This window comes from Arachis hypogaea, chromosome 1 (assembly GCF_003086295.3).
Source record: "Arachis hypogaea cultivar Tifrunner chromosome 1, arahy.Tifrunner.gnm2.J5K5, whole genome shotgun sequence".
Lineage (NCBI taxonomy): Eukaryota > Viridiplantae > Streptophyta > Magnoliopsida > Fabales > Fabaceae > Arachis > Arachis hypogaea.
The window spans coordinates 89844506-89865881 of NC_092036.1; the positions used below are offsets into that span (position 1 = coordinate 89844506).

Sequence of the window (21376 nt, forward strand, 5' to 3'; positions counted from 1 at the left end):
ATGTCAGATGGACATCTTTTGGTCAACTGCTTGTATCTTTCCCAAGCTTCATAGAGGGATTCACCATCTTTTTGTTTGAAGGTTTGAACATCCACTCTCAGCTTGCTCAGCTTTTGAGGAGGAAAGAATTTATCTAAGAAGGCAGTGACCAGCTTATCCCAGGAGTCCAGGCTATCCTTAGGTTGTGATTCCAACCATATTCTAGCTCTGTCTCTTACAGCAAAAGGGAAAAGCATGAGTCTGTAGACTTCAGGATCAACTCCATTCGTCTTTACAGTCTCACAGATCTGCAAGAACTCAGTTAAGAACTGATAAGGATCTTCAGATGGAAGTCCATAAAACTTGCAGTTTTGTTGCATTAAGGCAACTAGTTGAGGCTTAAGCTCAAAGTTATTGGCTCCAATGGCAGGAATGGAGATGCTTCTTCCATCAAACTTGGATGTTGGCTTTGTGAAGTCACCAAGCATTCTCCTTGCATTATTATTATTATTATTTTCGGCTGCCATCTCCTTCTCCTGTTCGAAAATTTCTGAAAGGTTATTTCTGGATTGTTGTAATTTAGCTTCTCTTAATTTTCTCTTCAGAGTCCTTTCAGGTTCTGGATCAATTTCAACAAGAGTGCCTTTTTCCCTGTTCCTGCTCATATGAAAGAGAAGAAAACAAGAAAAGAAAGAGGAATCCTCTATGTCACAGTATAGAGATTCCTTTATGTTAGTAGAAGAAGAAAGGGGGAAAAGAATGAAGAAGGGTGGATTCGGATTTTTGGATGAAGAGAGGTGAAGAGAAGTGTTAGTAATTAATTAATTAAATAGAATAAGAGAAGGGAAGAGAAATTTCGAAAATAATTTTTTGAAAAAGAGTTAGTGATTTTCGAAAATTAAAGATAAATGTAATTGAAATGAAAATTTGAAACAATTAATTAATTAAAAAGAAATTTTGAAAAAGGGATGAGATATTTTCGAAAATTAGAGAGGGAGAAGTAGTTAGGTGGTTTTGAAAAAGATAAGAAACAAACAAAAAGTTAGTTAGTTGATTGAAAAAGATTTGAAATCAAATTTTGAAAAAGATAAGAAGATAAGAAGTTAGATAAGATATTTTGAAATCAAATTTTGAAAAAGATAAAATTTTTGAAAAAGATAAGATAAAAAGATAAGATTTTTAAGAAAAAGATATTTTGAAAAAGATTTAATTTTTAAAATTACTTAACTAAAAAGAAACTACAAGATAGGATTCTAGAACTTAAAGATTGAACCTTTCTTAACAAGAAAGTAACAAACTTCAAATTTTTGAACCAATCACATTAATTGTTAGCTAATTTTCGAAAATTTGATATAAAGATAAGAAAAAGATTTTTGAAAATATTTTGAAAAATAATTTTGAAATTTTCGAAAATGATAAAAAAAATGAAAAGGATATGATTTTTGAAAAAGATTTTAAAAAGATAAGATTTTTAAAATTGAAATTTTGACTTGACTTGTAAGAAACAACTAATTTTAAAAATTTTTGACTAAGTCAATCCCAAAATTTCGAAAATTTGGAGGGAAATAAGGAAAAGATATTTTTTTGATTTTTGAAATTTTTAATTATGAGAGAGAAAAACAACAAAAATACTCAATGCATGAAATTTTTAGATCAAAACAATGAATGCATGCAAGAATGCTATGAATGTCAAGATGAACACCAAGAACGCTTTGAAGATCATGATGAACATCAAGAACATAATTTTGAAAATTTTTGATGCAAAGAAAACATGCAAGACACCAAACTTAGAAATTTTTAATGCTTAAAAAATATGAATGCAAAGGTGCACATGAAAAACAAGAAAAGACACAAAACAAGAAATCATCAAGATCAAACAAGAAGACTTGTCAAGAACAACTTGAAGATCATGAAGAACACTATGAATGCATGAGATTTTCGAAAAAAAATGCAAGAAAAAAATTTTAAAGCATGCAATTGACACCAAACTTGAAATTAACACAAGACTCAAACAAGAAACACAAAATATTTTTGATTTTTATGATTTTCTAATTTTTTTGTATTTTTATTGATTTTTTTCGAAAAACATTTTTGGAAAAACGAAAAAGAAAAGAAAAATTTTTGAAAAAGTTTTTTGAAAAGAAAATTACCTAATCTGAGCAACAAGATGAACCGTCAGTTGTCCATACTCGAACAATCCCCGGCAACGGCGCCAAAAACTTGGTGTTGTTGCCGGATTAAAGACTTGGCACCATTGTGGGTTGGAAACAATTGTTTGAATTGTTGTTCGAAATTGATTGTTCCCCGGCAATGGCGCCAAAAACTTGGTGGACGAAATTGTGATCCATATTCTTTTGTTCTTGTATGAAATTATTATTGTGGCACCAGTTGAATTCACAATTCCGTTCAACTAACCAGCAAGTGTACTGGGTCGTCCAAGTAATAAACCTTACGCGAGTAAGGGTCGATCCCACAGAGATTGTTGGTATGAAGCAAGCTATGGTCACCTTGTAAATCTCAGTTAAGCAGATTAAATTTGTTTATGGGTTTTCGAAAATAGAAATAAGAAAATAAATAATAAAAGGGATAGAGTACTTATGCAGATTCATTGGTGGGAATTTCAGATAAGCGAATGGAGATACTGTATGCTCAAGGACGCCTGCTATTCTCCCGCTTCAACTCAGTCCTTCTTACTCCTTTCCATGGCAAGCTGTGTATAGGGGTTCACCATCAGCGGTGGCTACTTTCAATCCTCTCAGGAAAATGATCATCTGCGGCTGTCACTCGCATGGCTAATCGTCTGGAGGCATCACCCATGGTTGATGGCTACATCCCATCCTCGCAGTGAAAACTATGCTCACGCGCTCTGTCACAGCACGACTAATCACTGGTTGGTTCCCGCTCCTGCTGGAATAGAATCCCTTGATTCTTTTGCGTCTGTCACTAACGCCCAGCACTTGCGAGTCTGAAGCACGTCACAGTCATTCATTACCGGAATCCTACTCGGAATACCACAGACAAGGTTAGACTTTCCGGATTCCCAGGATCCTACTCGGAATACCACAGACAAGGTGAGACTTTCCGGATCCTCATAAATGCCGCCATCTATCTAGCTTATACCACGAAGATTCTGTTGGGGAATCTAAGAGATACACATTCAAGCTCTGTTGCATGTAGAACGGAAGTGGTTGTCAATCACGTGCGTTCATAAGTGAGAATGATAATGAGGGTTACTTATCATCACATTCATCATGTTCTTGGGTACGAATGAATATCTTGGAATAAGAATAAGAGAGATTTGAATAAAAGAAAATAGAATTGCATTAATACTTGAGGTACAGCAGAGCTCCACACCCTTAATCTATGGTGTGCAGAAACTCCACCGTTGAAAACACATGAGTAAAAGGTTCAGGCATGGCCGAATGGCCAGCCCCCATGGTCTAAGAACTATGCGTTCAAAGATCTGATCCTAAGATCTAAAGTGATCAAAAGATTTTTTTTACAATAGTTAAATGTTCTATTTATAATAAACTAGCTCCTAGGGTTTACATGAGTAAATAATTGATGCATAAATCCACTTCCGGGGCCCACTTGGTGTATGTTTGGGCTGAGCTTGATCAATTCACGAGCTGAGGCTTCTCTTGGAGTTGAACTCTGAGTTATGACGTGTTTTGGGCGTTCAACTCCGGATCATGACGTTTTTCTGGCGTTTAACTCCAGACAGCAGCATGAACTTGGCGTTCAACGCCAAGTTACGTCGTCTTTCTTCGAATAAAGCATGGACTATTATATATTGCTGGAAAGCTCTGGATGTCTACTTTCCAACGCCGTTGAGAGCGCGCCAATTGGAATTCTGTAGCTCCAGAAAATCCATTTTGAGTGCAGGGAGATCAGATTCCAACAGAATCAGCAGTCCTTTTGTCAGCCTTCTTCAGAGTTTTGCTCAAGTCCCTCAATTTCAGCCAGAATTTACCTGAAATCACAGAAAAACACACAAACTCATAGTAAAGTCCAGAAATGTAAATTTAACATAAAAACTAATGAAAACATCCCTAAAAGTAGCTCAAACTTACTAAAAACTATCTAAAAACAATGCCAAAAAGCGTATAAATTATCCGCTCATCAATGGACAAATCCATCTCTTGATCAACCTCTTCATAATCTTCAATTTCGATATACACCATGCCAACTTTTTCCTCTTGGTAGCTCTCTTTCGATTTACTCTCTTTCTCATTGCTCACCAAGGGTACGGGAGGTCGTGCATATTCTTTTATAATTTCAACTTCATGTCCAATGGGAGAGGATTCCATTGTAGAGAGAAATTCATCCATGATTGAATCCATCTCTTGATAAACCTCTTCCAAGTCTTCAACTATGACATGCCTCGGAGGTTGCGCACCCTCTTCAACATCAATATCAAGCTTCTTGGAAGGGTTCTCCATGATGCTACATTCCCATGGACTTTTAACATCTCCTAAATCTTCGACCACTTCTTCCTTTTCTTCGATAATCATGGCTTTCTCTAGTTCTCCAATACAAAATGGCATCCCTCATCCCCCACCGGAGTTTCCAATCTCTCCTTCATGCTAAGCTCTTCAATTGATTCTCCATATGTGGCTATGGAAGCATCTTGAGTGTTCAAACATTTGTAGGCTAAAGTATGCACTACCTTGGTCAAGTTAGTCACAAACTTAAGTGTATCCCGCTTCATGGCTTCTTGTCCTTGAAGTAACAAAGTGAGAGGATCGTCTATTGGGGTTTGGGGTGAGTAAGAAGGTTCATTATTTTGGAGAGAGGGTTCATGGTAGGAAGGTGGTTCTTCTTGGTAAGGGTATGGAGATTGTGTGTATTGAGGTGATTCTTGGGAGTAATCTTGATAGGGTTATGGTGGTTCTATAGGTTCTTGCTCATAATGATCACAAGGATGTGGTATGGGTGATTGGTTATATGATGGATAAGGGTCATAGGAAGGTGCTTGATGTGGAGAGGCTTGTGAGTATGGTTGAGGTTTATGTTGAGGATATGGTTCATAAGCATATGGTGGCGGTTCTTGAAAGTCACAAGGTGATTCACCATAGCCATTGGAGTAATATGCATCATAGAATGGCTCTTTTTCATAGTGCATTGGTGGAGGTTGTTGCCATGAGGATTGATCATATGCATATGGCTTCTCCCACCTTTGATTGTCCCATCCTTGATACACATTCTCATTGAAGTTCTCATTTCCTACAACATAGTTAGAACCAAACTCATAGCCAAAGTGAGAATTCATAATGGAAAAACAAAAATAAAACTAACAAAAACTAGAAAACAAGCAAAAGACAATCATATTCACACTATTCACATATGTACAATAAGCAATAACATAACACCATTGCAAATCCCCGGCAACGGCGCCATTTTGATGATTGGATTTTTGACGGTTTAGAATTTCACTAATGAAATCTCGTTGTAAAGTATAGTTTCTAAACCAAACAATAATCCTTTCATATAAAAAGTTGTTTGTCACTAGTACAAACCCCTAAAATTTATAAACCGAAGTATTGGACCTCGGGTCGTTCTCCCTAGGAATTGTAATGAAGTGTCTTGTTATTGGTTGTGAGTTATATTTGGGGTTTTTAAAATTTTAGACAAGAAATATAAATGGCAAAGAAAATAAACTAACAACTATAAAAGGCTCTTGGCAAGGTATGAAAATTAGAAGTCCTATCCTAGTTATCCTTCTCAATTGTGATGAGAATTGTTCATTGCTACCACTTAGTTAACCCTTACTAAATAAAGGAAAGTCAAGTGGATGAATTGACTTGAGCTACAAGTCCTAGCCAACTCCCAAGAAAAGACTAGCTTTAGTGCACTCCAAACCAATTAGCAATCTCTCCAATTACCAATCAACAAAGGAATTAGATAACTCAAGTGTCACTAATTACTCTACCTAGGCCAAGAGGAACAAAACCTACACTAAAATCCAACCAAGCATTTCATCAAACACTTGGAAGGCACAAAAGAAAAGCATAGTAATTTGAGAACAAGAATAGAATCTAACAACAATTATTGCAAAGAATTAACAACAACAATCAAGAAAATCACAATTATCATGAATTACCTCAAATTGCATTATTGAAAGAGGAAATAAAAGAACAACAATCTATCCAAAACAAAATGAAGAATTACAATTATTAAAGCACATAACTAGAAAGAGGAGGAGGAGAAGATTAAGAATTGGTAAAGGAAAAGTGAATCAAAGCATGAATTAAACCTAGATCTGAGAGAGAGATTAACCTAAACCTAATCCTAATTCTAGAGAGAAGTGAGAGCTTCTCTCTCTAAAACTAACTCTAAACTAATCCTAATTATGCTATATGCTAGATTGATTCCTTCCTTCCCCTCAATCCTTGATCTTTTTATTCCTTCCTATCAGCATTTGGCGCCAAAATGGGTTCAGAAACCCTCTCAAATCGCCAGGCACGTGTTGCTTTAATGAGGTCATGTGCGGTCATCGACGCGTGCGCGCACGGTACGCGTGCGCGTCCCTGGTCGATTCTGCAATGTGCGCGCGGGCGCCTTGTGCGCGTGCGCGTGTATGGCTGACTTTGCTTCTTTGACTTTTTATGCTTCTCTCCACTTGTATGCTTCCTTCCTTGCTTCCTTTGATCCATGCCTAGCCTATTTCAATCCTGAAATTACTAGCAAACACATCAAGGCATCTTATGGAATCAAGGAGAAATTAGAATTCATCAAAATAAGGCTTAAAAAGCATGTTTTTACACTTAAGCATAAATATGGGAGAGATAACAAAACCATGCTAATTCATAGGCTAAATGTGACAAAAGGTTATCAAAATACTCTAAATTCAATACAAGATAAACCCTAAAAATGGGGTTTATCAGCGCCACGTGCAGCAAACGCAGAAAATGGTAGGGGTGATTTCTGGGCCCCATTTTAGCACCCAAGTTAGGTGCGGATCCAGTGAAGTCAAGTGGTCCCCACGTTACAAGACGCGGAGTAGTTAGTTAATTCTGCTTTAAATTCAAATTTAATTTTAAAATAGGAAAAGATATTATCTTAATTTTAAATATTAGATTTTTAAATTAATTAGGATTAGTTATAAAAAGGGGAGACTTCTCTTCTATTAGGTAGATTCCATTAGGGGAATTCTATTAGGGAATTCTATACAAATTTACATTCCGCATTCCATGAGCAACTAATCCTCCACTGTTAAGGTTAGGAGCTCTGTCTATTTGTATGAATTGATTTTATTACTTTTTCTATTTTAATTTATGCATGGATTTATAATTTAAGAATTGTTTTTGCTCTTTATTTTATGAATTTGGGTGGAACAGAAGTATGACCCTCTTTCTAATTGAGTTCTTGTAATAACTTGGAAAAGCTCTATACTTGAACAACAGCTTGAAAATAAATTCTCCTAAATTTTAATTATCTGAATTTAACAGGATACGTGACATATAATCCTTTTATTTCTTGGGTAATTAGAGTTTTTGTGGCATATAAACTAGAAATTGATTATCACCCTCTAATTGGAATTAATTGACCAAGGAATTGGCAGTTAATGAATATTAGAGGAGACTAGGAAGGTCTAAGGAATTAGGGTCTAGTCACATACAGTTTGCCATAAATTAAATCCAACATAATTAAAATAGTTAGTAAAAAAAGTAAATCCGGAAAAATAGATAACTCTGAAGCCTTAACTGCCTTCTCAATATTTTATTCCCAACTTATTTATCTGCCTATCTTTAATATTCTAAATTTATTGTTAATGCTTTTGAACTTCCAAACACTATTTTCTATTTGTCTAACTAAGCCTATCAGACACTATTGTTGCTTAATCCATCAATCCTCATGGGATCGACCCTTACTCACGTAAGGTATTATTTGGTACGACTCGGTGCACTTGGCGGTTAGTTTGTGGGTTGTAAAATACCGCATCAGTAGCCAACCCTGTTACATTCCTCAATTTTCGCAAAACCACATTCCTTGCATCGGTTGCAGTGCTCCAATTCCCAACCTGCACTAACCTAACCGTTTCCAATTGATCCTTCTCCAACTCATTCCTCTGCCTCTCATTGATCAAACCAATATAATAAGCATTAACAGCATGTGTAACCACTTGTATAACAGCGTCAGTAACCCATCTCCAATAGCCAAACCAGTCAAATTCACTCTCTTAGAACCGCGCAGATGCAAATTTTCCTTCAATATATAGTATCCAATATCAGGAACATACTTTCCAGCATAACTTTCACCGGTAATATAAATAGGACGGTTCTTGAAAACAGGATCATGCTCAACAAACCTTGTTATAGCAGCAAAGAGATGCTTTGCAACACCATTTTGATCAGTTGGGATTTCTTGTGGTGTTGCTGCTACGCTAAATCCAGAACCAATGGGGTTATCAAGAAATAGGAGGCCATAGGGTGAAGTGTAAGGGGTGATTCATCAGTGAGAGTCCATGGTCTAAGCTCATAGAAGTTGCTAATCATGGAGGAGCATCCGGGGCCACCTTGGAGCAAAATGAGAAGTGGGATTTGGGAGAGAGGTAAAGTTGAGTTATGAGCTTCATAGAAAGCATAGAAGATAGCAGAGAAAGATGTGGTACTTAGTAGGAAGAGCTGCTTTTGAAATTGGATTGTTTGGATTTGAAGAAGCTGAGTGTGAGACTAAGGAGTAGAAGGGGGTAGTTAACTACATTTGCTTTGTGCTCTTGACTCTACAACTGTGCAGAAAGATAAGTGTGAGGCTATTTGTTTGACTTTTTTAGAGATGGATCTGCATCTGCTCCTAGATTATCTACTTATGTGTCAGAATCAGATGCAATTATGTAAAATGATTTTTGTTTTATGTCTTTCAACCTGCTTTATCTGTTGGTGATGTTTAGCCTAATATTCTTTCTCAAAACAAATTATCAATAAGCAACATACAATAAACATGTAACAATATAAAAGTTAAGTTAACCTTAACACATTAATATTTTTCAAGTTTAAAAGTAACCTATGTTAACGTAGAAAAGGGAGAAATTGAAGTAAAAAATAAAAATCATCATTTTGCCAAATAAAAAAAAAAAAATCTCCACCCCACAGGCTGCACCTCCAATTTCATCTGTTAAGGCCTAAGGGAGAATGTTTCACATAAGGCTAGGGTTCCCAGCACCACCCACACCAACAGGTATTCATTCCTCTCGATTTTTTTTAATATGAAACCCTAAACCCTATCACTCCCACTGAATCATCCTCCTCTGCCCTCCGACCTCCAGCCTCCCGCCGTCGCATCCTCCGCCGCTGAAGCACCGCCCTCGCTCCTCGTGTGCTCCGCTACTGGCGCATCACGCGTCCACTGCCTCCTTCACCTCGCGTCTTCTCTGCCATCCTCGCTTCGCGTCTTCTTCGCCGTCGTCTCTTCACGTCCTCGCTGACTTCGAATTCTCGCTGTCACCGCGTCTATGAAGCTTCTCCGCCGATAATTATGGTAAATTGAAGATTGTGATAATGCAAGTTTTTTATCAATTCCTTAGTATGCTGAATTTTCAGTTTGGAAGTAGCTGACATCAGAGCTCAATTTTCTCAGTAAACATTATTCAAAATCTGACTTGTACTCAGTATTGTACTTGGTACTTATCAGAAGTTTGTAACGAAGTAGCTTAAGTATACAGATCAAGTTTCTAAGGTTGTGAGTTGCAGAGATGTGTGGCTAGGTACAGAGAACATGGCAGCATATTTTCTTATACAAACTATCAGAAAGAAAAGCTTGATACATTAGTTAGGTCTAACCTTAAAGGGATTGGCAATAACAATACAATGGTAAAACACTAGGACAGCATGAAACATATGCCTGAAGACAAACAGTAGTGAGATAACAGATAATATGTTGTTCATAGTGAGATTCCTCAAGCACTTAGACTTCTGATTATTAATTCCTTAGATTTTTTTCCAGTGTAGTAAAATGTGGTTATATATAGACTCATAGGCTGTAAGGATCAAGGCTGTTTTATATCTCTGCCTAATATCTTTCAACACTTCTTGTTATCTCCCAACCAGGTTTCCTTTCTCTCTGTTTTCTTCTTGCGGGCTTTTGCATCTTCTTGTTGAGACACTAGAATTATCGTCATGGGATTCATCGTTCAGTTTAATTATTGGATCTTCACTTCATACTATCTGATTCAATTATTCTCCTACTCAACAAACCTCAATCATTCTCGTACTTAATTGGGATTCTCTCTCTAGTTATTTTATTTTATTTAGTTACCTACCCTTTCTTTTCCTTGTGCAAGAAGATATTACATCCTTTTGCTTATAGTTTATGGGTGGTTGGTTATGTTCTTTCCTAGCAAAGCTTGATTCTTTTCGACTTGTTAGTTATTACAATTTCTGTTCAAGAACATAATTTAAAAGAAAAAAGAAAATTAATGTTTTTGTTTCGTTGGTTTTCCACTATGGTTACTTTTCATTCTTGATTTGGTTTTGGATTTGTGGAACTTAATTTGATTGCACACATTTTCATCTGGACTAAGTTCTAGACGTTAGAAGTTGTATAAAGTGAAATCTTTTTGTTGTGGGGCTGGTTAATCCAGGCCTCAGCCAATTTATGTATAATGTTGTTAATTGTGACAGTTGGGATATTCAATGAATCAACGTGGAGCTGGTCTAGTCATAGTGGTCTAATTGATATTCCATGATTATATATATATATATATATATATATATATATATATATATATATATATATATATATATATATATATATATATATATATATGCTTGAACTGAACAAATGGCATACATATAAGTGTTAGTGGGAAATCATTGTAGAAACTTGTTAGTCATCTAGTTTTACTTCCTTAACAGTGATGCTGAAGCTTTCCTTGTCGATTGCTACTGTGCGGAGAAGTAGGTGGAGAATTAATATTGAGGCCATTAACTTATTCAATGGAGAGAGCTTGTGCATTAGAATAAAGACGAATTAGTATTATTATATTCTGAATGCAGAAACTTGAAAATGGGAGCAAGAAATAGATGCTTCAACACATACTGGGGCCGTCTGTTAAGTATTATTTAACCTCCCACTTAGTTATTCACCAAGCTCAGTAAAAATGCAATCTTTTGGTGGAAATTGCTTGAGATATCATAACTACTTCAGTAGGAACAACTCGATCCAAAATTTATTCTCTTTCCCAAGCTCATTTCTTCAGAAGTTCCCTGAGCTCATGTTCAAGGGCCTCATCTGTCAGAGACCACAAAAGATGTGTCTTTTTCATGATACCCAGAAATTTGAACCCCTTTTGTTTCAAATTACTGCTGGCCACGATAAATTTCCTATAATATTTGCACCTATTTGCGTCAATTATCATTGCTATTCAACCAGGGCTCCCTCAAGGTCTTATAGAAAAAGGGTTCGCAAGAGGTTGTTGAAATCCCTAAAGCCTACTTTAGATCAAACAAAATTTCACTTGGCACTGTCCCAAATTCCACCAAGGTTCACCCCTGAAGAACTGTGCAATGTGATGACTCTTCGAAGTGACCCTTTGGTTTGTTTAGAGCTGTTTCATTGGGCATCTCAGCAGCCAAGGTTCCGGCACGATGTTTCCACTTTTCATGTCACCATAAAGAAGCTTGGTGCTGCAAAGATGTATCAAGAAATGGATGATATTGTGAACCAACTGCTTGCAGATCCTTTGATCGGTTCAGAGGCACTGTACAACACCGTTATATATTATTTCACTGAGGCCAGGAAGCTGAGTAGAGCTGTGAATATATTTAAGCAAATGAAGAACAGTAGGAATTCAAATTGTAGGCCTTCAATTAGGACTTATAATATTCTATTTGCTGCACTTTTGGGTAGGGGTAGCAACACCTATATAAATTATGTGTATATGGAGACGATTAGAAGTTTGTTCAAGCAAATGGTGAATGACGGTGTAGAGCCAGACATATTTTCGTTAAATGCTATGCTAAAAGGTTATGTCCTTTCTCTCCATGTTAACGATGCGTTGAGGATATTCCATCAGATGGGTGTGGTTTACAATTGCCAGCCAAACTCCTTTACCTATGATTACTTGATTCATGGGTTGTGTGCTCAAGGCCGGACGAAAAATGCAGAAGAATTATGTCATGAGATGAAGATCAAGGGTTTCATCCCAAGTAGCAAATCTTACAATTCACTTGTCAATGCTTTGGCGCTTGGTGGAGAAATTGAGGAGGCAGTAAGTTATCTATGGGAGATGACCGAAAAACAGAGGTCTGCGGATTTTATTACTTATAGGACCGTGCTCGATGAGATTTGCCGACGAGGAAGTGTTCAGGAGGCAATGAGCTTATTGCGCAAGTTTCAGGATAAGGACCTTCTTGACGGGCATGCTTACAGGAAGCTTCTTTATGTGCTTGAAGATGACTATGGGAATTCTGTCAACAGAATTGATTGAGGTACAACAATCATAGATTCTTTTATCATTTAATTGTTTGGGAATTTCTCTGGTGAAGAGTGAAGTTGGTTGAAGAATGAAGATTGTAACTATATTTTTTAGAATATGCATTGCACATGTTTTTATTTTTTAGTATTTCTCTATATTGTAAAAAGAACAATCTTCCTTCTTCATTGAAAAACACTCTTCACTGTTGATATGTCCTAATTGTTGACATATCCTGTCAACCATTAGTTGTATGTATTTGTAATTTCACATGAGATGTTCCAGGTTTCATATTCTCTTGTATGTGTAGCAGGTGAACGCCTAAAAGTTTGTTTATAGTTTTATATATCCAAGTCTTGGAACCCGAAAAAACAATCAAACCTATGTAGAATTATGCAAATAAATTATTAACCATACTACATGGATATAAAAATTCAGCCACTGTATAGGAATAGATATTTGGTGTTAGTGTAAGACATTCGATTCTGATGCTGTAAAAGAAATTTATTATTCTATTGTAAAACGTTTGATTAATCCGGTAGTTAGTTATTTTGTTAGAAAATGTATGAATCAGCATATATAAATATACATGGCGAATGATAGAGGGATTGGTTTTTGGTATTTATTGAGCATTTTTATAAACAAAACAATCGAGTTTAGTTTGGATCAATAATGAATTTATCCGAAGTCTTATATTTAGATTTCAGTGTCTCTAACGAATCTTATTTATTGTATTTGTTTCGTCTCTATTACTCTCTAATGAAAATTCTTAAATGGGATGACAAAAGATACACAGGATATAATATTGAGAGAAAAATTGAGATAAAAAACTTGATGGAGATTATTAAGTCATGGGATTTGGCTAAATTAGTTATTGCTAAAATGGCTGATTTTGTCGAGATGGATTGTATTGATGATAATATTTTACTTCATCTGATTGTGGTAGGTTAGTAACTTATGATTGTCTGAGTTTGTTAGTAAAATTAAAGTGTGTTTAGAAGGTTAATTGAACTCGGTTGGTTTTTATAGTCTTTATCAAATTTATAATTAAGTCTATATATATATGTATATTTTCAATTAGGATTTTATATTGTGTTTATTTTATAATTAGGTCAGTATAATAAGTGAATTAAGAGTTAACTAAATAGTTTTCTGCAAATTAAAGGTATCTAGTATTACAATAAAAAATTTAATTAGATCTTTGATCACATGATTTTTAGAAAAAATATTTCGTTAATTTTATTATTTTTGACATAAAAAGAATCTAATTACAAAGTTAAAAGTAGTGTAGAGATTCAATTGGAAAAAATATATAAAAATTTAATTAAAAATTTGGTAAAACTATAAAGACTAACAAGTTGGTAACCAGTCAACAGCATGTAAGGACAGATTTTAGTGTCTGGCCAACTCTTCCTGCTCAATGCCATTGAGCTACCAATTCAATTTGCTAATAATACATAATAATATTTAATATTATAAAATATGAAAGACTAAATATTATTTTTGAATAAAAATAATTTACCTTTTATAAATTTAACTAAATATGGTCAAGTTAAGGGGATTAAGATGCAAATTAAATTCAAATTGAAGGTTTAAATCCACAAATAAAAATAAAGTGGAGCTTAAATCTTATCCTATCCTATCAATTATCACTCCTAAATAGATGTTAGTAGCTTTGTCCTAAAATGAAATACTAGAAGAATAACTATTCTGCAAGTACATAACTGTGTTACCGACAAAAAAAAAAAAAAGGAACAAAATGATTGAAATAAACGGTGATACTCCATAAACTTTGATTGAAATATCTACTGCAAGCTACAAGAATGACAAACTCCAGATCCCACAAGAAAATTGCTTCTGAGTTAACTTCATATTCCAAACTTCAATTCACATGCAAAATCAATCAGGATCTGGTTTGTCGAGAAAAAGGCAAAGACTCTGTTCCATGCGCCTAACTTGGGTCGAAAAGTGAAAGACTTGTCAGAGAAAGTCCAGGGTTCCAACCTCATAGAGGTTGCTAAGCATAGAAGAGCAGCTAGGGCTGCCTTGGATCTGGTTTAAGAGGCCATATTATCCTGAGGTTGAAGTGCTTGTAATTGAGTCTCAACCGGTGGCTCTGGTTCTAATCCGAAATCAGGTTTAGAGGCCTCTTCTGTTTCAGGTTTTGATTCTGAAACCAAATCTTGATCTCGCTCTTGTTGCTGCTGACCATCTGGTTGTTGCTTCTGCTGCAAACTTTGATTATCGTCCTCAATTGGATTATCTAAGTTAACCAGACCTTCAGCATGATCTTGTGATTGTAACTGCTCCTCACATTGGTTTGTGTTTGTGTCTAGCCTTATTTTCCGAGGCCTCCCTCTCCCCCTACCACTCCCCTTGCCTCTACCTCGACCTGCACCATCACCTCCGCCTCCGCTGATGCCTCTACCTCTACCCCTACCCCTACCCCTATTCCTACCCATAGAGTTCTGCTGATCTTGATCATCTTTCTGTAACTGCTTATCTTGATCATCCGTTTGCAGTTGCTGCTCAGAATGGTTTGCATCTTGATCTATTTTACAAGGCCTTCCCGGACCACGACCACGACCACGACCACGACCACGACCTCGACCTCGACCTCGACCTCGACCTCGACCTAGACCATTACCTCTGCCTCTGCCACGACTATACTCCCTTGGGTTGTTTGCATCAGTCTCTAACTTACGGGGCCTTCCTCTGGGACGCTTAGCTAGACGATCCTCAGCATTCCCAGACATCGGATTCTCATATCCTTGATTTCCATGCAGCAGCTGATCATTATGAACATTCTCAGGAGCTAACATAGCTTTGTTTTTAAACATTGTTGGTTCCTTGTGCCTTCCTTGACCTGCAACTTGAACTTGAGGAGATGACTGCCACTGCTTCTCAATAATATTTACCTTGGGCGTTTGTCCATCAAGAATAAGGTCACGTAACGGTAAAAAGGACTCCTCCTGATCGTCTGCAACTGGCTTAGGTTTCAGGTGCCTCCCTCTGCATTGGCGCTTTGGAGAATGCTTCTCAGGATCACCAGATACTGAATTCCCATCTTGCTTTTGTTCAGGAACATCCAAAGAAGACATCTGTTGTTTCAATTGTCCCTCTGACAGTACACATTCTGAACCCGAAAGATCAAGTGGCTTCTGGTAATCAATAACATTCAGCACAGTTGGGAGGGATGAACAAATTGTTTCCGGGTGCACTATGGAGTACTGTTGGCAACAAATTTTAAAAGCATATCATCATGCCCGGCAACAAATTTTAAAAGCATATCATCATGCTCATAGTTACATGGAACAAAAAATAAGCATAAGATTATATTTCTCTGAATAATTTAAGGAACAAAGGATGATGGTCAGTAAGGCAAAAAAATTAGAATACAACAAATTCCTATCATGAAACTTTGAAAAGAAATAAGGAATCAATGAAGAAACATGTTTCAGAGGACTTTTAAATGTGTAGAAATTAAATCTTTTATATTGAACTATTAAAGGAAAGGTAATGATAACATGAGTGCTAGGCATATGATAAATTAGTTTTTTTTTTTGTCATGGTGAACAAACTGATAGTTTCTTTCTAATATTGATAAGGAAAGGACAAGGGTTGTCACCAAATGACCCAGGGTAGGGTTAAATTAGCCTCTCGCGAATATGCAAGGTAAAGCTTCCTAATACAGATCTACATAGTGGATCCAACCCTTCCAAGAACTCTGGCAGAGTGGAAAGTTTATAGCACTAAGCTTCCCTTTATTGAAAACAGAAAGAAAGGCACAAATATATACGAAAGAAAATGCCAATTGTTCCCCAATACTATCCTGTATAGGAAAGCTTCAAATGTCATCAAATTAACTCCAAGTACACATTATTAAATCATTTGACTTTTCTAGATTAAATGGAAGCATAGCAAATCCCAATATTGTAGCAGGGTAAGATATGACACTTATTTTATAAAAAGCTTTCCTAAAACTCTCTAATAAAAGGGCACTAACAACTAACAGCTCCACCACATGAATGATAACTATCAAGTACCAACAGCAGATGCCAAAAATTATATAAACACCATAATACCTGATCCTGTAACTCCTGTGCTAGAGGCCCTGCTTCAACATATTGTTCTACAACTCCATCCCCTTGTGGTTTAATCTGCTCTCCAACCCTTTCAGCTGACTGGTCAAGTGCTTCTTCCCCCTTCTCTTCTGTCCATTTCACCACACTAATTGGCTCATCAGTCCTAACATCACCTAAATCATAAACCTGATGTAGTGCCTCATCTCTTCCCTCTTTAGGCTTATCACTCTTCTCAACCTCTTCACAGATTTTTACTCTTTTCTGCTTTCGCTCTCCACCTCCGTCCATGCTATGCTGACTTCTCTTCTTTCCTCTTTTCTTCCTCTTACTCTTACATTCCTGTCTCCCCTTCCGATCACCATCTATTCCATCACCATCAGCCTGTAGAACATATCTACCACCCTCATTACACACAATCTCCTCATCCTGGCAAAGCTTCTCCAATTGAATACCCAAAATCTTCTTATGTGCCCATGGCAAATCCTCATACTCCTTTACAATGAAATTAGAAATTTCTTCTTCAGTGGACCCTTTATTCTCATTTAGCTCCGATATTGCCCTATGTATCATCTAAAATAGGCACATAAGGGGGCGCAAAATTAAAATCGAAAGAAGAACAATATATTCATTATGATCATTTGAATTCCAAAGAAAATAAGACACTCAATAAGCAAAATAAAAAAGATTGAAAATTTGGAGAAAAGTAGGGGAAAGGCGCTACCAATGCATAAGGAGGGTGCGTGGGGGTGTGGAAAGAAGGAAACATCTTCTTGAGACGCTGCTGAATGAGGGAGGAAACATGGCGTGTTTCGAGGGAGAGGGAGGGGTTGGATTCGGCGAGCTGAGACAAGAGAGAGTCTTTGAGTTTAGCAATGATGCGGTTTCTTCTAGAATGTTCGTCATCGTTGGGAAGAGGTTGAGGAGGAGAATGAGGTTTCTCTTCTTCGTCCATGATTGGTGCCAACCGTCAAGGGACTTTGAATATTTGTGTGTAAAGTGCCACAGAAGTGGCAAGCAGGGGCGAATAGAGGCCGAAGAGCGAACAGAGGCGGCAAACTACCGAATGACCGGAGGCCACGGCGAGGAGTGACTGAGTGGAGGGGTGGAGGCTGGTGTTGGCGTTGGCGTTGTGATGAGTGAGTGTAGCAGTGAACTCCTTAGAGAGTGAGACTGAGACTGAGAGTGATGAGGGTTCAGGGTTGTCAAGGTGTTTCTTGCAATGGCTTGTCAAGGTTGCTTTTTCTTCCCTGGGTATTAATTCATTTAATTTGATGACATTAAAAAACAGCAACAAATAATCAAAAAATCGATCAACAAAAATTCAAAAACAGCAGACTCAGAAATTAAAAAACAGCAGCAGCATAACAAAGCCATTCATCAATAATTTCAACAATGATTTTGAAATCAGGAATCAGAAATCAGACATCAGACATCATAAATCATAACAAAGTCATTTTCATCAATAATTTCAAGTTTTCAACAATGATATTGAAATCAGAAATCAGAAATCATAACAGCCATTTTCATCAATAATTTCATAAATCAGCAACAAAAATTAAAAAGCAGCAACAAACAATCACCGTAAAAAACAGCAACAGCAGCGTAACAACACAAAATCAAATGATTTCACATTCAGAAATCAAGAACAATCAGCAACAAAAATTAAAAAATAGCAGCAGCAGCATAACAACACAAAATCAATGATTTCACATTCAGAAATCAAGAACAATCAGCAACAAAAACTAAAAAACAGCAGCAGCAGCAGCATACCAACACAAAATCAATCATTTCACATTCACAAATCACCAAGGTCCTGAGAACCGGACCCGTCATCGAACCACTCTAACTACTGGTTTACTGGTCCAACTGGTTCAACCGTAGTCCAACCAGACAAACCATTTTACAATAAGATAACAAGTAAATTATAAACAAACACTCTAAAACATAATTATAGTCTAATTTAAGATAAATCTTAAACGTCTTCTAAATTTAAAGCACTAAATAATTTCAGCATAATTTCAAAAACTAACAATTAGCAGTAGCAATGAGCATAATTTCAGAATAATTTCAACAAAGATTAATAAACTTTTTTCAAAGATTAACAATGAACACTTGGGCAGTAGCAATGAGCATAATTTCAGCATAATTTCAACAAAAATTAGTAAACTTTTCTAAAGATTAACAATGAACACTTGCGCAGTAGCAATGAGCATAATTTCAGCATAATTTTAACAAGGATTAATAAACTTTCAAAGATTAACAATGAGGAGTAGCAATAAGCATAATTTCAGCTAAATTATTTTCAATTTTCAGCACAGCACAAAAAAAAAGCAACAAAACAGAGTCCAACACAACACAGTAGCAATGAGCAGAGCTAACCAAGTAATCACTGAACAATTCAATCTGAACAACAACACTAGCAGCAGCAGAATCCTAAATCGATGAACAAACAAAGACGGACAATAAACACAACACTGAACAATTAGATAAAAAAATACATCTGAACAACAAGAACAGTTCAATAATTACTGTAAAACAAAATAATCTAAATTATTTCATGACAGAGAAATCTAAGAAAATCATTACTCATAACAAGAACGGCTCAATAATGTTCATTACTCATCATCGGCAATAAAAATCAGTCTGCAAACAAACATGAAAAGTAGCAGTATGAAAAGTAGCAGCACAGCAAAAACAAACAGCACTATAAAAAAAATAGCAACAATCAAGAACAATAAGAACAAACACAGCAGTGAACAAACATCAACAATCAGAAGTTCAGAACCATAAAAAACAAACAGCAGCAATCAGCAACAACAGTAAACACAACACTGAATAATTAAATAAAAAAAATACAACATTTGAACAACAAGAACAGTAAACAAACACAGCAGTGAACAAACATCAACAATCAGAAGTTCAGAACCATCAAGAACAAACAGCAACAATCAACAACGACAATAAACACAACACTGAATAATTAAATAAAAAAATACAACATTTGAACCACAAGAACAGTTCCACAATTACTGAAAAACAAAATAATCTAAATTACTCATAACAGAGAAACCTAAGATAATCATTACTCATAACAAGAACAGTTCAATAATGTTCATTGCTCATCATTAGTAATAAAACTCATTCTGCAATTAAATCATTGATCATGAACGAACAAACTAAAATATATTGATTCAAAAAACCTAAGAAGACTCAAAACAGAGATACGCAAGAAATTACTCATAAAAAAATAATGAACAAACAGAGATTCAGGATTTCAGAGCAGCGATTGAGGGAGAAGGAGCAAGAACGCCGATCACGAGCAGCAGACGGACGGAGGACGGGCGACCACCGAATTGGAGCTGCGATGAGACGCGAAAAAGCTTCCGAAAGAGCAGAGTGGTTGGAGGCTACGGCAGACTGGACGGTGAAGGACAACCGAACGACGGTGAGATGGCGGTGGTGAGCTGAATGGCGGCGGCGATAAAGGCTGGCTAGTGGCTAGGGCTTGTGTCACCTCTTCTTACGGCGGTAGCGAACTCCTTGCGGCGGTGGTGGAGACTAGGGTTTCTCTTTGGTTGAGGTTGAGTGAGGGAAAGAGAGGAGAAGGGGCTTGGGGCAGTTCTGCTAGTGGGTTTCTCTTACGGCGAGAAGATGCAGACGACGGCGAGGAGAAGACGAAGTCGACGGATGGACCGAGCTCGCGGAAGAAGAGAACAGGGGTTGGAGACTTGGGGGCAGTGGCTACACGGACGGACGGCGGCGTGGCTCGACGGATGGGCGGCGAAGTGGCTCGAAGAGAGGCTCAGTGTGTGTTTGGATTCACCTTGGCTAAATTAAAAATATTGTTTAGCAATTTTTATTAAAATTAATTTTTGATAAAATAAAGGTTCTTTGGATAACATTAAATAAAATTATTTTTAGATAAATAATTAATTAATTATTAAAAAAATATAATATTAAATTATAATATCATTTTTTAAATATATTTAAATTTTTATATTTTTTAATATTTTTTTATATAGTATTTTTTATAATATTTTATTTAAATATATTATAATTTTTTATTATTATAATAAAAATTAATATTTATTTATAAAATTAAAAATAACATATAAAAATAAAAAAATTTTATAAGTATTTTTTATAATAAAAATTAATATTTATTTATTAAATTAAAAATAATATATAAAATAACATATTTTAGTATTTTTTAAATACTCTTAATGATTTTATTTTTATTATTATTTTAGGTTCTAATTTTTTATTAGTTATATTTTTATTATTATTTATAATTATTTTTTATTTAATTTATCATTTCTAATAAGAATAATAATGCATATTATAAAAAATTAAAATAATAAACAATGCACAAAAATTAGAATAATTATTTTAATACTCTAAGTATTCTTTTATTTAGAAAAAATTATGGAAAAAATCAATAATGACAAGCAACAAACATAAACATAGGAAGCTATAATTTCTTGCTTCAAGTGAACGGGTTTATGGGATGTAAAATCACGTCTGCAGAGAAGAAAAGTTGTCAAACATCAAAGAACATCGTTCAAAGCACTTAAACGCACGTTTATCATCTCCAACGTGTTTGTCAAAGAGTGATTCAACCTCTCAATAAGCCTAAAACGGCGTCGTTTCAATCCAACCCGCAGGTTTTTGGTCCGTTCCAATCGGCCGTTTCTTGGCCAGTTCAACACTTTTTACCGGTTTTTTATCAGCAGTTTTACATACCTGACCAGATCGTTATTGTTGCCAATTTGCGGTTAGATCAGTCCGACGACTGGTTCGGTCCGGTTTTTAGAGCCATGCAAATCACTCCGATCAAATATTCAAAACTCAGAACAGTGCCACTAACCTTCAACGAGGGGGTAGCATGACGGAGAAC

General features: G+C 36.0%; 2 protein-coding genes and 1 non-coding gene across 5 annotated transcripts; 2 read left to right on the forward strand and 1 right to left on the reverse strand.

Moving 5' to 3' along the window:
- On the forward strand, nt 1–104 carry LOC112711169 (small nucleolar RNA R71). The gene has a single exon (XR_003157316.1). It is a non-coding gene; the product is annotated as a small nucleolar RNA R71 (small nucleolar RNA).
- Nucleotides 105–9003: 8899 nt separating this feature from the next.
- LOC112695866 (pentatricopeptide repeat-containing protein At2g27800, mitochondrial) lies at nt 9004–12827 on the forward strand. 2 transcript variants are annotated; one of them, XM_029298697.2, is made up of 3 exons: nt 9004–9159; nt 9248–9459; nt 10836–12827. In XM_029298697.2, exon 3 carries the CDS (start codon nt 11081–11083, stop codon nt 12407–12409), a length of 1329 nt encoding a protein of 442 aa, XP_029154530.1. In that variant the 5' UTR covers nt 9004–9159; nt 9248–9459; nt 10836–11080; the 3' UTR covers nt 12410–12827. The 2 variants fall into 2 exon arrangements, with proteins under 2 accessions (XP_029154530.1, XP_025604175.1); XM_025748390.3 differs by having other exon boundaries at nt 9004–9459.
- Nucleotides 12828–13951: 1124 nt separating this feature from the next.
- On the reverse strand, nt 13952–20352 carry LOC112695877 (uncharacterized). Of its 2 annotated transcripts, none has more exons than XM_025748400.3 (4): nt 19717–20352; nt 17201–17726; nt 16480–17049; nt 13952–15624 (listed from the first exon to the last, which is right to left on the reverse strand). In XM_025748400.3, exons 2-4 carry the CDS (start codon nt 17429–17431, stop codon nt 14452–14454), a joined length of 1974 nt encoding a protein of 657 aa, XP_025604185.1. In that variant the 5' UTR covers nt 17432–17726; nt 19717–20352; the 3' UTR covers nt 13952–14451. The 2 variants fall into 2 exon arrangements, with proteins under 2 accessions (XP_025604185.1, XP_025604196.1); XM_025748411.3 differs by having other exon boundaries at nt 19740–20336.
- Between the last annotated feature and the right edge of the window lie 1024 nt (nt 20353–21376).